Raw genomic sequence first — 16680 nt, forward strand, 5'->3', positions numbered from 1 at the left:
ACAGACATTCGCTTGTATCCTTTAAGTCATCTCGAGATTACTTATAATACTTAACGCAATGTAAAGACTTGGTAAATAGTTATAAATACAATGTGCTACACAAATAGTTGTACATCTATAGTAAATTCAGTTTTCGGAACTGTCTGGAATTTCCCCTCCCAAATATCTTTGATCTGCAGTTGGTTGACTCTATGGATGCAGAACTTGGGGACGTGGAGGGCTGGCTGTGTACCAGTCCTCAGTGCTACTGCCAAAGCAGATGGGGAGAAGCTCTAGGAGCCAGAGGTAAACAACCGCTTAGGGTAGAGCCACCTACCAGGCCTCTCCTAGGCCAACGTATGAGAAAGACAATGCCCTCATCCCAAAGACTAACCTGCACAGCATAGGAGATGGCAAGCCCTGCGTAGGCCGGGGGAATCTGCCCGTGCATGAGAACAATCATCAGCCCAGTGGTGGTGATCAGGGCAATGCTGATTAGGTCCAGCCGCACCGCCAGCCACCGCATCGCACAAGTAAACAGGAAGAAAGGACTCTGGTTGTTATCCAGTAGCTCCTGGTACCTGTGAGGAAGACAGAACACCTAATAAAGTAAATAAAGTATCACACAACCCCAGTCACGGAGGATGCCAAGGCACTGGTGAGTTCTGGGTTAGAGGGCTAATACTAAAGTATAACACTACTGCTTGTAACCAGGAAAATGATATGGAAACTTAAGGAGTGCAGAGTATTCCAGGCTCCACACACAGGAAGACATGGAGTGTTTCTAGTTTTACCCTTTGAAAGAAACATATTCAATACTAGGAAAAACATATCTACTTTAACAGCACAGGGAAAGCAGGAGGGAAGAAGACCAAATAAAGAGGCTGTTTAAGCTTTAGAGAATTGTTTTAGGTCAGTGGTCATTTTCTTGAGGAAAAAGAGGTTACAAAGGCAAACTGGAGAAATGTCACAAGAGCAGGAAAAAGACTCTTGGACTGAATACGAGAAAGTGGAAATGGCCTGCTGACATACTTGTTTCCCAAGGCCATGGAGCAAAGAAGCAGAAGCAGTGAGTGAGTTAAACCAGAACAGAAAGACCGAGACAACCTTTGTCCCTCCCTGCAGGAGGGAGACCCTCTGTCATCAGGGGTCCTAGAGAGCAGCTCTCAGCTCACCTGAGGATCTGGGGTCACACACAACTAGAACTCGAGAGTGGGAGGCCTGGGTAGGCAAAGATACTTTGCCTTAAAGAAAATCTCTTTCTTCCTTATAAGAAGATATGTGTACTTTAGAGAAAATTTAGGAAACACAATAAAAAAGAGGGAAATGTAGAAGTCCAGTACTCTTACCACTCTGCTAAAACTAGAATCCATATTCTGCTGCATTTCCTTCCAGTATTTTTTCCAATGCCCTCACATTTATGTGGGTACATACCTACACATGAAAAGGTCAACATATTCTACTTTTTTTTTTGCTTAAAGTTAGGATACATTTTTCAGAATTATTTAACCAAACTTCTATCCTAGAGTTACTTTTTAATGTTACTTAATTTTTGGAATGACCTATATGCTCTATAAGACAGAATATTCACAAGGTACAAAAGGTTTTACCATGAAAAGTCAGTCTTTCTCCTGCCCTCCTCCAGCTACTCACTTCCACTGTCCGGTGGCAGCTATTAGTTTCCTGTGTGTTCTTTCAAAGATATTCTAAACGTTATAGACACATATTTAAAGGGAGCAAACTATACAGGCACATTTGTATCTTGCTCTTTCATCTAATATAACTTGGAGATCATTCCACATCAGTACCTAGGAAGCAGTCTCATTCTTTTTAGGGGTCACATAATATTCCATTATACAGGGACACCACAGCCTATTTAACTAGTCCTCTACTGAAGGACATTTAGTCTAGTTCAACCTCTAGTTAACATAAATCTCCACAATGACTATATAAGTACAGAAATTTCTCACACAAACAATATTAACAGCTAAATAAAATGTCAATCTATTGTCTATGAATATCTTACTTTTCCAAGAAAAAAAAAGGAGCAAAACTTTGTCAAATATAGCCATTCAGAACCGAAAGCTAATAAAGACTCCAAATCTGTTTTTGTCTTCCCATTTCCTCAGAAGGGAGTTCCAATAAGCAAGTGAATCTTAATCAGCAGAGATCATTAAATCACTAATACTCTTAGTAATGAGCTTTATAACCCCCAATTCTGACTTTGAAAGGCTTCTTAAACTCTCATTAAATGCTGAGATGCTGGCTCCCTGATGAGCCCTCTGGCCCCCACAGAACTAACCTGTGCAGAAATTCCTGCCCTTTGTTGTAGGCGTGGATGGTGGCAAGGCCCTGTATGCTGGATGTGATGTGGGAGAGGAAAGGTGACTGCGTAATATTATCCAGACGCTTCAGCTCTCGGATCAGGACCCTGGAGAGAGAACGAGTTGTGTGTCAGAGGGGTGGAAGGGCAACTCTGGCTTCACCCTTTGCACCGAAAGACACAAAGACTTCTTGTTTACCTGGAGACAATGTGCAGAACTGAAAAGAGGATGACAAGGGGCCCCACTGCCACGAGAAACCACGGGAAAACTCCTGCGATCATTCCAACACAGAAGAACACCAAGATGACGTTCTGAATGAACATCTCAGCCTGGAACGGCAGGCGCACGTCGACTGGGGAAACGGTAAAGGAACATGTGTCAGATGCTGGGATCCACAAACAGCCAGAATTTTTAAAAAAACAAAAAGAGGCTCCCAAAAAGCCATATCTGAAATTTGTGATTTTTTGGTCTTTTAAATAGTCTGATCAAAGAAAAATCTGGTAATGTAGTTGCTCTAATTTTTCTTGTCCTAAGAGCATTTAAGCAATCTTTCTCACCTGTGCCCTCTTTTTGGTTCACTGTGCTGCCCAACCCCCTTAAACATTTCTTCCACTTTGCAAAGTAATGTATGTTTGCTATAAAATATTTGGAAAATAAATATGCAAAAAATTAAATAAACATAGTCTTATTCTTACCAATATGAATGAACTGCTGCTGACATTTAAGAAACTTTTCACAGAAAATTTTAAACATACACAAAAATTTTAAACATACACAAAAACTGGAAGAGTATAGAACCTCCAAGAGTTAACATTTTCTTCGCCCATTTTGGACATCTCTTCCCCCCACCTCTTTTCATACAAATCTGAGACATGTTGATATCACTGATTTTCTTCGGTCTCTTTTCTACTCATCTGTGCGTATGTGAGTTTAATACAAACGTGATCATGTCACGCACATGTGTATCACTGTTTTGTGTATCAATGATGGTTTTGATCTCTTGTTACCTCTGGCCATAGCTATACATTGGACTATCAACATCTGAAACAAACTCCTTCTATGGAGGCAGCACAGTACAGTAGTTAAAAACATTAGTTCTGGGGTCAAAAAGATCTGAGCTCAATTCCCAGCTTGCTACTTAATAGTTGTGCAAACTTAAGCAAGTCAACCTTTCTAGACATCACTTTTCCCATGCATTCACTGGGTGCAATGATACCCACACCTCACAGAGCTGCTATGATGGCTAGGATAATGCATGTAAAACTGCCTGTAACACAGTAAGCCCTCAAAAAATGTCAGGTAGTATCACTATTATTATGGGCTATGGGAGTACAGTTGACCTTTGAATAACATGGGGGTTAGAGACACAGACTCTCCACGAAGTCAAAACTCTGCATCAGCCCTCCATAGATGTGGTTCCTCATCCACAGTTTCATATCTGCAGACTCAACCAACCTATTGTTCAAGGGTCAAGTGTATTTAAGTTCTGGTGCTGGCACAGCCCATGAAGCATTCAGCATCCAGCAAACCTGTCAAGAGATTGCAGGTGTCCAGGAACCTACGCACCACCCACAAGTAAATATGTCTTTTGGACTCTCAAACACCCTGTCCAAAGCCTTTATGCTCAGCCCTCTGAATTGGTTTTCAGGTTAAATAAGATCAAATAAGAGATCACATGAAAGATGAAAAATCAGATAGGTCCTTAACCTAAAGAGAAATTGCAACGTGGAGAAAATGCCCAAGCTAACATGTTCCTGATGCAAATACTGCAGCCACCGTGCTGGGTGGTTCGTGCTCTGGAGCACAGCAGAGAGAAGCAGTGAGAAATACCTTCATCCATGTCTTTGGAAAACCTGTTGAGAATTCTTCCCGTGGGGGTAGTGTCAAAAAACTTCATAGGGCTTCGAAGGATTCTTCGGAAAAGCTCATCATGGAGCCGGGAGGAGGCTCGCAATGTGCCCTGAGGAGCAGAATACAGAGTGATCAGAGACCCAGGACTCAGCAGGCTCAGTACCCACTCCACGGGTTGAAAGCCAGAGAAGGGCAAGTGGCTGTGGAGGAAGGAGGTGGCTAACCGGAAAGGGCTGAGGTTGATGGGATGCAGGTCACTTTGGCAACAGGCATCCTGCTTCAGAGGAGCTCCCCAACTCAGAATAAACCCAAAAGGTGCCAGGCAGAAGCCTGACAACACAGCCACCAGCAAGGAGAGAAGCAGAGGCCCCAGTGCATACCTTGACAAAGACCACTCCGCGAATGGCTTTCAGGATCAGCATGACTGCCATGGAGAGGGCATAGATGCTGGCATAGTAGTGCATGAGAGGATTGTCCTTCATGCTGTTGCTCACAGACGTCCTGTTTTCTTGAGTCACTGTGGTGTTCTGTTTGGAAGCAAGGCTCTGTGAGGCAAGACCCTCAAGGACATCCAAGAAGCCCTTGTCAGGGCCACTCTTGGCTCAAGGCAGGGTACAGGATACAAACTCCAGGAGCTGGTGGAGACAAACACAAGGCAGGCTTTGCCTGCTTCTCCTTTCTTCTCTAATGACAACAAACAGCCTATACGTGTGCTCCTGGTAAGTGCTACTGCTCCATGAGTTGGTCAGGGAGCAACTACCTGGTGAGGTTATATTAGGGACTCATCTCTTTAATCCTGGGTAATCTTTGTTAATTACCTCTTTTAACAGAAAACTAGAGCACTTTCCCTAGAAGAGCCAGGGAATATGGAGAGATGGCCATATTATTAGACATACAATTTTCCCATCAATGAAGAGTCTTACCCCACTTCCTTGCTTGATCCAGTAACTCAACCACCAGTTGCTGAAGGCGGTGCTGCCCACATTCAGCATGAAAAGGGACAAAATGACCAGGAACGCCAAAGGGCCCCCAGCAGCCTGGATGTAGACACCATACACTGACCAGGGCACGGAACCCTGCCCCTTCTCTTCCATTTGCACGAGCTGCCCTAGGTGAGGAAAAGAGAAATGCGAATTCAGAAAGGAAAAGCTGCTTTTCCAAAACGAAGTCACCTATAGAAGAGTAGAATCAAAAAGAGCCTACAGTTACACAGAGCTCTAGGTTGGAATTACTTCCCCCTTTCCAGAAGCATTCATTTACCCACTTAATATCTATCTATTAGGCACCTACTATGAACGAGGCCCAGGAATAAGCCCTGGAGAGGCAAAGAAGATTAAGACCAGGTTCCTGCCAGGAGATCTGGCTCAGATCATCCACAAACAGGTAAATAAGTACAAAATTATAATAAAATATGCTAACTCCAATGCTGGAACTACTTGCAGGGCAGCATGGAACATTCAGGAAGTGCACCTAACCTACTTGGGGGAGCCGTGAGGGGCTTAGCAGGGAGGTTCCAGGTGAGACTTTCTATGTAGTTCATATTGTGTCTTTTTTTTTTTTCAACTGCACAGCATGACTCGGATTTTAGCTCCCTGATCAGGAATTGAACCTGCACCCTCTGCAATGAAAGCATGGAGTCCTACCCACTGGACTGCCAGGGAAAATCCCCATATTGAAAGGTAAGCCAGAGTCAGCCAGGTGGGGAAACAGGAAATCAGTATACACAGATATCCAATTCAGCATGGCTAGAACATTCTGTGTGCCTCAGGAGTGGCAGGAGATAAGGCTGATTAAGCAGGCTGTGGTCAGAGGATAAAGGCATTTGAACATTATCCTTTAGACTAGAACTTCTCAAGAGAATGAGCTACAGGGGTGTAGAGATTTGACTCCCAGCCCTACTGCAGGAGATGGGCCTGTGATGGCCAGACCAGCCACCTTAGGCAGCTTCTTCCATGCATCCCAGCATCTCAGACAAAGAATGGATTTTCTGTGTGTGACACATTAGGAAAAAGATTTTAAAAATGCTGCTTTGAAACTGGGAAGCCACTGAAAGGCCTCAGGCCCCAGGCAGTTGGCTGGTCTCCTGTTTTTAACTAGATCTCCTAGTCGTTCATGTGGAGGACAGATTTAAAAGGAGACAACCGTAACAGTCTTGATGGGAGATGATAAAGGCCAGAACCACGGTTATTTTCTTGGGCTCCAAAATTATTGCAGATGGTGACTGCAGCCATGAAATTAAGATGCTTGCTCCTTGAAAGCAAAGCTATGACCAACCTAGACAGCATATTAAAAAGCAGAGACATTACTCTGTTGACAAAGGTCTGTCTAGTCAAAGCTACGGTTTTTCTAGTAGTCATGTATGGACATGAGAGTTGGACCATAAAGAAAGCTGAGCACCGAAGAACTGATGCTTTTGAACTGTGGTGTTGGAGAAGACTCTTGAGAGTTCCCTGGACAGAAAGGAGATCAAACCACTCAAACCTAAAGGAAATCAGTCCTGAATACTCATTGGAAGGACTGATGCTAAAGCTGAAGCTCCAATACTGTGGCCACCTGATGTGAAGAACGGACTCATTGGAAAAGACCCTGACGCTGGGAAAGACTGAAGGCAGGAGGAGGAGATGACAGAGGATAAGATGGTTGGGTGGCATCACTGACTCGATGGACATGAGTTTGAGCAAGCTCCAGAAGTTGATGATGGACAGGGAAGCCTGGCGTGCTGCAGTCCGTGGGATCACAAAGAGTCGGACACGACTGAGTGACTGAACTGACTGGCTGAAAACCAGTGTTGTGACCATGGGGATGGAGTATTCACGAAGTAAATTCAGTAGGAAGGGGTGACTGGCTGTGGGAGGACAAGAAACACTTAAGGGTATTTCCTAGAGGCTCCCTGGACTGGTCAGGATATTGATGTTGACAAGAGAATACAAAGAAAGCCCCAAGGGAAGCCTCTGCCTCTTTATCACACATGCTGTGTAATTATCTTGGGCCTCGTGCACTTTAGGTCACATGTCCCCTAAAGACATTCTGTTTTTTCCTACTGCCTGTGGCAGGAATTGACAGATGCCTCAGCCTTCTGTGCTGTGTCTGCTTTGTGAGAGTAAGGTATCTCCAATCACACCTGAATTCAAGAGCTCATACAGGGCTTATTAAAAGAAAGAAAAGAATCAGTATGGTCAATTTCTAACACCCAATGTCTGCTGCAGTTTAAAGACCAAGGAAATGAAAACAACACGGGAAAACCAGATAAAAAGTCCTGAATTCAACTTGTCAGGTGAGAAGGTGACACAAAAGAAATAACTTTAAAAAAAGTGAAAATGCCTAAGGTATTGCAAAGGGCTTCTCTAACTCTCAAGATTTGTTTTGGTTGATAAGATGAAGGGTTTAAAAAACAGGACCAAGGAGTCTGGATAGGAAAATCAAGTAGGAAAAATCTTGGCTGTAACTCTTCACCACAGCCCTGCTGCTGCCTGCTTGGGACAAGCCAAGGAGTGATCGTTGTACCAGGGGAGGGGGCAGAGGGGAGTTAACTGAGGATGTGGGCATTCTTAGAGCTGGCATGCCTCTGCTTTGGTTGGCATGACTTTTAAAGAGCAGAGATGAATCACAGGAAAGAAAGGTATACCTCTACCCATGATTCAATTTTTCCTTAGTCAAGATGACTCAGCTATGACTACCTACACCTCACTCCACCCTGCATAACAAAAAAAAGGCATAGGAGTAAAGGTCATTTTTATTGCCTTGGTCTGTTTGAGCAAACAGAAGGTGCCTCACGGTCTCACAATAATCATACAAGAATCTTGTTATTCTAGAAATATAAGGCCAGGTGTTCCACAACAGACAATGATATCAGGCAGCATGAATTGCTACATGGCATAATTTCTGATAAACTTTAATGACACACTTTACATCATCTTTCTGCACTGCCATATTGGCGCTCATGAACGCCCTGGCTGGTTGATGACCTCAAGAGCATCATCAATGCCAAAAAGAGAGGCAAGCACCAGGTTCTTACTAGCCCATGTGCCACAGTCATCATAAGGCTTTTGACTTGATGGTGAAGTGTGGTTATAATGGCAAATTTAACTGATGATCACAGGGCTGGGAAAATTGCTGTGAACCTCATGGGCAGGTTAAACAAGTGAGGAGGGATCAGCCCCAGATATGATGGGCAACTTAAATATGTGGAAAAATGGGAGCCCCCATCCCATCATTTTCATTGTACTGACTGACAGTCTCATCTGGCATCACGGACCATGAAAAAGCAACTGTGTGAAAACACACTAGAGGGAAAACCATGGGATCCTTTTTCTAGGGATGTAATACATATATGCAAATAAAATGCCAAAACAAAACAAAAGCAAAAACTTTAATGACAATTCTCAAAAAGGTTCATTACCTTCCTCTGGCTTCACTGCCTTCTCCTTCTTTACTGATCCTGTTTTGGGACCCTTCTCTTGTGTTTTCTTCTGTGAACCACTGGTTTCCTTTTTTGAATTAATCTAATGAAAAAAAAAAGTGTCTCCAGTTATCATGCTATGGCCATTCAGATAAATGTCCAAAGGACATGTTAGCAAATCAACCATGGAGTTGCTGCGCTTATTGAAAAGAGACATGTCCAACTTCTTAAAAGTTAACTTATGTAACTTCCCCAACTCCTGATATCTTTGAGGTCTGGGTTCTGATCATTCCATAGACCCTGCTCTCTCCAAAGTCACTAAAGACCTAAAATTCCAAACACAGTAGACTTTATGCTATTCTTATCCACCCCAACTTGTGCAAAGTATCAGCTGGATGACATCTATAAAGTGCCTAAACCAGTAACTGGGACATAGTCGGTGCTAGTTAATGAGTGCCAAGTTGGCAGCCAAGACACCATGGATAATTTTCAAATGTATGCAGAATTTAATGTCTCTTCCTTGCCACATTATTCATTTGATTATTAAGAAAGGAGCTTTCATAATGCTCTGGTTAGGATTTAATGGAGTTTAAGCAATTAAGTTATGACTGACCAATAGCACACATTGAGCCCACATCCTTCTCCTTGTCATTGCCTTACTGATGAATTCTCAGTGACAGAAGACCTTGGTTCTCTAGCCCCACAGTCCTGCCTTCCTAGAACAGAACCAGTATGTGGACTAAAGCATAGTAGTCTGGTCACTGGAAAACAGGGCCCCTGCCAGTAAGACACAGAAAATGAGTTCAGCAGAGATTTTTCCATCATTCACTAAGGTGACATCTGTCTCTCACTAGAAAGACACACACACACACCACGCAAATCTTACCTCAACTGGGGGTGTCTCTCCCAGCAACAGGTTATTAAAAATAGTAGCATAATCACCATTTAGATTCATCAATTCCTCATGAGTGCCTCTTTCTGTAATACAGCCCTCTTTCATGAAGATCACTTCATCACAGTCAGCCAGGTACTGGAGACAAAGACAGGGACAACATAGTGTGGCTGACTATTTGTGCAAATACATCCAAACGCCTACACCTTACTTCAGCAGGTCTCACCTGGAGGTGACCAAGCCCCCAAAGGGGACACTTGGCAATATCTGGAGACATTTTTGATTGTTACAATTTGGGGGCGGGGGTGGGGGACAGGGCTACTACTGCCATCTGGTGGATAGATGCCAGGGATGCACAGGACAGGCCCCCACAACAGAGAGCTAAGACTGAGAACTCCTGCTTTAGTTTATCCTGTCTCGTGATGTAGTTCAAAAAGCAGGTTCTCCAGTTTTTGATATAAATCTGCTGATGAAGCCACACAGTCTTATATTAAACTTTACATCCCTTTACTACACGCAGAAGTACACATAATTAGACTTTCTGTGGCAAAATGGGGGGTTAGCTCCCTAAACTTAACAACATATGCAAAGCAGATGGCAACCTCCTTGAGCTGCTCTCTGAAGTGGCTGCTTGTTATGGAATGACAGAGGTAGAGGAGCTTGTTTTCCCTAAACAGTACCCACTTACATATAGATGTTAATACATTGCTTTCCAAACTATCTCTTACCCAGACTCCATTTTCAGCCTATTCCTCTTAGCTCTTTTACTTACTGATTTATATGCAGAAGCTAACATGCTCCAAGGATCTCTGATTCAGATGGCCATCTGGTACAACAAGCTATATTGGTACAATGAGCCAGGAGGCTATTTGCTGAGGAAGGGAACACCATGATTCCAGGGACTTCAAGGAGCCCCATGAAGGTACCTGGACCAAGCCCGCCTCCCTGTTTCTGACTGCCCAAGTCAAAGTGGGTAGCCTGGGGAAGGAAGCACATACCTGTAACTGGTGGGTAATGAACAGAACCGTCTTGGACTTGAGATGCTTCTGGATAGCACTGTTGAAGATGTGGTTGCCCACGTGGGCGTCTAAGGCACTGAGGGGGTCATCCAGGATATAGATGTCTCGGTCACTATACAAGGCCCGGGCAAGGCTGATCCTCTGGCGTTGCCCACCACTCAGGTTGGCTCCACGCTCACCAATCTACAGGAGCCCAGAAAGCACAAGGAAGTCTCCAGTTCAAGTCCAGAACGACACTCAGTGGTTGCCTCAGTCACCTCTCCTCTCTTCCACCCAAACCAGCTCCTTCTCTTCATTTCCCCACCTGGATGGAATGCCACTGTATCCTCTAGGGCCCACACCAAACTGGGAGTATCAGCCCAAATGCCTCCTCCTCTCCCACAACCATCTGGTTACTAACCAACCCTGTGTCTGAGCCTTACCACATCCTCTGGATGCCACATTACAATCCATTCTCCATGGGCAGAATGACTTCTCCAAAACACAAAGCTGACCATCTTGCTTAGTCCTAAAGGACAGAATCTATGGCCCCAAATATGGCAGACAAAGCAGGCCCTTTACCAGCTGGTTTTCCAGCAACTCTTAGCCTCCACTGTCAATGCCCCTTCTATACCCTGGGATCTGAGCAGGTGTGTCTGCTCAGTTAAATTGTATGTCTATTATGAACACGCATGACTATTGTCATGCCTTCTCCTGTACTTGTCTGCTCAGTTCTGGCATCTTCTTCTCTGTGAAGCCTACCCTCCCCTTCTCCACTAACACCCAAAAGAAAGGGGACTCTTTCATCAGATTATTTTGTGCCTATTTGTCACTATCTCTCCCAATTGTAAGCTCGTTGAGGATACAGATTATTGTCCTCTTCTTTTATATTCCCAGTGCCCCCAGAAGCTTCTGCACAGGCAGCTGGCATATAACAAGCACTTAATAAATGTTACTAAGTGAAAAAAAAAATCAACTGTCAAATAGTAACTGGCTCTGTACTTTTTAAAAAAAAATCTTGTCCTTAAAAAAAATAATTCAATTAATTCAGAGGTTTTCAAATAAGAGCATGTATAAGAATTACCTGCAGGGCTTGTTAAAATGGACTGAGGGGCCCTACCTCTCGAGTCATGATTCAGTAGGTCTCTGGTGGGGCTGAGAGTCTGCAGTGATGTTGCTGATGTGCTGCTAATCAGGGGACTGGGATCTGAGAACCAGTAAATCAATCAAACCACTCCAATCTGGTTTGAGGGCTTAAACGGAAGTCATCTGAATAAAAGTCAGCCCCAGAGACCTCAAGGGCAGGTCATAAGCATTAACGCAGGTCATAAGCATTAACACTGAGGGCCAGTTCCAAAGACAAGCTTTGGGGAACTACTCAAGGGCAAAGAAGCAAAAAAGGCAGCTTTAAGTTAAGACCTCTTTCTTTCTAGAGGGAGTTGGCTCTCTAGAGAGTTACATGAGTAAAAAGAGGTTGGCAGAATAAAGTTCAAGGAATCTCAACAGGCATATGATTGAATAATGGTTTTAAATATGAATAGTGCAGAAAATATGAACTGTGAACCAACAACGGGATTTTGTTTAAAATCCACAACACATGAAATTTATGTGCTTAAAATAGGCAATGTTGCTATCCCTGCCCTAAGGAACAAACGTGTCCCTAACATAAAGTCCCAATGAAAGCAAAACTCCCGTGAAAGTTCTTCTCCCACAATTTAAGGTGCATGCCTAGGAGGCAGTTCTGGTACAGCTCTGCCCCCCAACTATCAGAATCCTCTCTGCTAAACACCCTGGCCCACCAGTGGCAGAAGGCCTGTACCTCTGTCAGGTCACTGTGGGGAAGGATGGCCAGGTCAGGCCTCAGGCAGCAGCTGTTCAGCACAGAGTTGTATCTGAGGGACACAAAAAGACCCAGAGTCAGGGGCATGGTTGGGGTAGAGCCTGCTGACTTGGGCTGCCTTGCATCTCACACGGCCAAGAGGAAAGCATGACAGAAACCAAACATTCCTTGCCTTTCTTCATCAAATTCCTTCCCAAAGAGGATGTTGTCTCTCAGAGTGGCATTGAGGATCCAGGCCTGCTGGGCCACATAAGCGAAGGTTCCATTGACTGCAATGCTGCCCTCTAGAAGTGTCATCTAGGGAAACAGACACCATCCAATGGCATCACAACGCAAAGCCATCACCCTGAGTCAACAGAACCCCCCATGTTCCACAAGGGAGTTGAAAATCTAGTCGGTTTCCTCGGATGCTTTTGGAACCCAAATCCAGCTCTCTCACCTTTGTTCCACAGCAGTCAAGAAAATCAAAGTTCTCCTTGCTTATGTGTGATGGGAACCCAGCATAATCCATGACTTGAATGAACGAATATTTCATTCAGCAACTCATAAGCTACTTTATCATCCTTTCTTCCTAACTGCAAACTGTTCTAATTAAAGGAACCCAAGCGGAAGGCCCTTGCAGAATTCCCCTGGGGAGGATGCTGCAAGGATTTAGAGCTAGTTCCTGCCTCAAGATGAAGGCAGGCCAACTCATCTACAGAAATTAATCCAGGCTGTTGGCTAGGTCAGCTGCTTTTGTAAAATGAGGACCAGAGGGGGAAAAAAATTCCAGTTAGACATCAACTAGCATTACAGAGTATTTATATAATGGTGACAGACCCTCCACTCCAATGTGAAGAGATTACACGATAAGCCGTTGCTTTGAATTATGTTTTCAGTTGCAGGGATTGACATGAATCAATTTACTCATTTTACTCTCTTTCAGGGTTCCTTTCAAAGGGACTAACAGTAGATGCTTGTCTTGGGTTATGAATGCTATAGCTTGAAATGGTTTCATTAACCAATCTGCACATAGAAGCTTGTCCTCTCAAACACAGTAACACACAGTGGATACACACAAGACTGTAACATGCTGCCAACTGCCCACAAACAGGTAAGCACTCTCACAGATAATGCATTCAGAGTGTTCAGAAACCTGGAGGGTTTACTGTGGAAATCCAGCTCTTCCAGCTGCTACAGTACAAACATCCCACACTGCAGACCACCAATAAGGAGTTAAACTGTAAAGAAGCAGGGCTGACCAGTAGTCCTTGCCTCTCTGTTAGGATTTGATCCAGAAGCAAAGACCCACTCAGTTTTCAATTTAACTGCTGCCCACCAACCCTCCCTTTCAGTCCACCTGTGTCTCTCATCACTGGCCCTGAAGTCTGGCTGATGATCAGAAATTATGTAGGAGGTTTTTGGCTCTTAGCAAACACCAGTGGCTGAGGCCAACCACTGCACAGTCTCACGAGGCAGAAGGGGTAGGGGTGGGGAACTGTCCCTCCCAATGGTTTGGATGCAGCTTTCCTCAGACCACCCTGAACACCTTTGCTCCACCAACTGTGACAATGACGCCAAACAAGACAAAATAACCCATAGACTGGATGCTACATGAAAATTTTCCCCAATCCCTTCTCCTATTTGTTTAATTTCCTCAACATGGATAAATGACTCCGAGGACCTTATCCATCAGCAGGAATAATCTTACATTTATCCTCATCTCAACCATCAAAGCCAAGCTCGTTTAATTCAACTTTAGAAGTACATGGGGTTTTGCTTTATTCTCCTGATTATTTGGTTCTAAAACAGAGAAGAAGATAATCTGTCTTAGCTGGATGATCCCCATGTGAAATGCTGACAGCCCTCTTCTGGGCCCTCTGAGCACTATTCACTCACTGCCTTGGGCTGTGCTAGTGTGTCTAGAAGGCTTAGCACCCCAACCAAACCATGAACTCCTTGAGAGCATAATTCTTTCACTGGTCAGCTTGAAAATGGAGTAGGTCTTTGTTTCTAGATCAAATCCTGAAGGCCCTCTCTCTGACAGGGAGGGTGGTGAGGCTGGTTCATTTGTTGGCAGTCTGCAGTCTCTCAGTCTCTGACCTCTGACATTCCCCAACACACTGTCTGGCACACCTGTGGCACTCAATAAATATGTGCTGAATAAAAGAAGGCATGAGGAACAAGTGACTCCAGCTGGGTATCAATGGGTCATTCACCAGGTGCCCACTGAACCCTATCCCAAATACAATGCTGTTGTTAAGGGGTAGGAGTGGGCGGGTGGGGGTGGGCGCGAGGAACGGCAAAAGCATGATACAGACCAAGGGTCCTTTTGTTTCCACCTTTCCTGACTCTCTTCAGGAAATAAGCTCATTTTTCCTGAGACTCTTGTTAAGCAGAATCCAGAGAAAGAAGCAGAAAATGCCCAGGACAATAACAAAATCTTACCTGGCCTAAAATGGATGAAATGAGAGAAGTTTTTCCACTTCCCACACTGCCACAGATTCCAACCAGTTTACCCTGGACAAAGCACATGAGAGAGGAAGGTCATTCAAGGATACTGACCATTCATGTCAAGGACTTTGGATTTCTTTGAGGAAAAAAACATTAATGACAGTCCATCACTATGGGAACTGTCATCCTGAGGACCCAGCAAGTCACTTACCTCTTTTCTCCCTAATCAGCCACTCATGTCATAGGGTTTCTGTGGGGATGCACTGAAGTAATAGATGTGTAAGCCTTTTAGAAAATTTAAATATGCCACAGGCATTAAGGTGTCCCACATCACTTTTAGAAAGGCCCAAACCTTTCCCTACTTTGTTGGCAACCCATGCTTTTTGATAACTTGTTTGTTTTTATTGATGGTTTTGAAAGAGAGGACAGGACTCTTGAAAATCATTTTACTTTCATTTTATATGATTTTTTTCCTCAGGGTCTATAAATCATTTTCAATAAAAACTATGCACAATGTGCACTGTTTTTCTACAAAACATTTCCAAGAATCTGAGGGCATATTTTTACCATCAATCCCACATGAAAGTAGAAAACCAAGCCTGTGATTAACTGAATATCCCCAGGCAAAATGATGAGTTCTCCATGGGCAGTATTAACAGTTTTCAAGAACAGACGGATGATTTTAACAGGGCCACTTGTTCAGCAACGCTATCGCCTCAAGCCTGGCATGGAGGAAGGGGATGGAGTGTGGTGGTGTGGAAAGAACACGGATTCTGGAGGCAGACAGGTCTTATAAAAGTATTCTTGACAAAGTTTGTGACATGGTCCAGGGGACTGAGAGATTATAAACCAGTGGTTATAAAGAGACCAAGTCACAGACTTAGACTCTGCTCTGGTCAGTCAGGTTAACACAAAGAAAACTCTGTTCTGACGACTAAATGGTGGCTAAAGAAGATGTCAACAGTGAAGCAAGTGCCTGGGACACAGAAGACATCAGGCAAATGTTAACTTCCCTCCTCTTCCCTAAAGAGAGGGGCTGGCGGAATAATAGCTAAAGGTCTGTCATGTGGACATGGACTGTAAAGGGCAGAAGGAGGGTCAACAGATAGAAAGGAAAAGAGTAAACTTTATCTGATTACAAGAAATAATCCTCTAATAGAGTTGATTAGCAATGTAATAGAGTTGCCTCAAGATAACCGTTAGTAAATAAGAAGCCTGCTGTTAAAAGTTAACTGAAGTCAAAAAACTGACTTGCATGCCCTCCAATGATGAGCCACGCTAGTTGTTTCATGTGGTCTCATCCATCTCCCTCTTGTCTGTAACTTCCAACAGCTAGGAGCTTTTTGTTTCCCTTTAGTCCAGCTCTGGATCTCTGTAACATGCCTCACTATACAGTCCAGCTCTCACAACCGTATGTGACCACTGGAACGACCATAGCCTTGACTATACCTTTGCTGACATAGTGATGTCTCAGCTTTTCAACACACTGTCTAGGTTTGTCATTGCTTTCCTGCCAAGAAGCAATTGTCTTCTGATTTGTTGGCTGAAGTCACCTTCCACAATGATTTTGGAGCCCAAGAAGAGGAAATTGGTCACTACTTCCACCTTTTCCACTTCTATTTGCCATTCAGAAAACTAAGATCATGGCATCTGGTCCCATCACTTCATGGGAAATAGATGGGGAAACAGTGGAAACAGTGTCAGACTTTATTTTTTTGGGCTCCAAAATCACTGCAGATGGTGATTGCAGCCATGAAATTAAAAGATACTTACTCCTTGGAAGGAAAGTTATGACCAACCTAGACAGCATATTTAAAAGCAGAGACATCACTTTGCCAACAAAGGTCCATCTAGTCAAGGCTATGGTTTTTCCAGTGGTCATGTATGGATGTGAGAGTAGGACCACAAGAAAGCTGAGCGTTGAAGAATTGATGCTTTTGAACTGTGGTGTTGGAGAAGACTCT

At 43.9% G+C, this 16680-nt stretch overlaps 1 protein-coding gene and 1 long non-coding RNA gene across 5 annotated transcripts in view; one reads left to right on the forward strand and one right to left on the reverse strand.

Annotated features, from left to right (window-relative positions):
* The window catches only part of ABCC5 (ATP binding cassette subfamily C member 5), a 103659-nt gene that overhangs the window by 23865 nt on the left and 63114 nt on the right, over positions 1 to 16680 (reverse strand). For all 4 annotated transcript variants that reach the window (XM_081571221.1, XM_081571219.1, XM_081571222.1 and 1 more), the window contains 12 exons: positions 14711 to 14782; positions 12456 to 12580; positions 12263 to 12335; positions 10444 to 10647; positions 9440 to 9583; positions 8554 to 8656; positions 5078 to 5262; positions 4535 to 4681; positions 4134 to 4263; positions 2502 to 2655; positions 2282 to 2410; positions 374 to 560 (listed from right to left, as the gene is read on the reverse strand). In XM_081571221.1, the coding sequence (XP_081427347.1) occupies positions 374 to 560; positions 2282 to 2410; positions 2502 to 2655; positions 4134 to 4263; positions 4535 to 4681; positions 5078 to 5262; positions 8554 to 8656; positions 9440 to 9583; positions 10444 to 10647; positions 12263 to 12335; positions 12456 to 12580; positions 14711 to 14782 (1653 nt within the window). The remainder of the gene's footprint in view (positions 1 to 373; positions 561 to 2281; positions 2411 to 2501; positions 2656 to 4133; positions 4264 to 4534; positions 4682 to 5077; positions 5263 to 8553; positions 8657 to 9439; positions 9584 to 10443; positions 10648 to 12262; positions 12336 to 12455; positions 12581 to 14710; positions 14783 to 16680) is intronic.
* Positions 4785 to 8815, forward strand: LOC145538719 (uncharacterized). Its single transcript, XR_014077201.1, has 3 exons — positions 4785 to 4873; positions 5437 to 5537; positions 5726 to 8815. It is a non-coding gene; the product is annotated as an uncharacterized LOC145538719 (long non-coding RNA).

This window comes from Giraffa tippelskirchi, chromosome 2 (genome assembly GCF_054371585.1).
Source record: "Giraffa tippelskirchi isolate mGirTip1 chromosome 2, T2T-mGirTip1v1.2.pri, whole genome shotgun sequence".
NCBI classification, from domain to species: domain Eukaryota; kingdom Metazoa; phylum Chordata; class Mammalia; order Artiodactyla; family Giraffidae; genus Giraffa; species Giraffa tippelskirchi.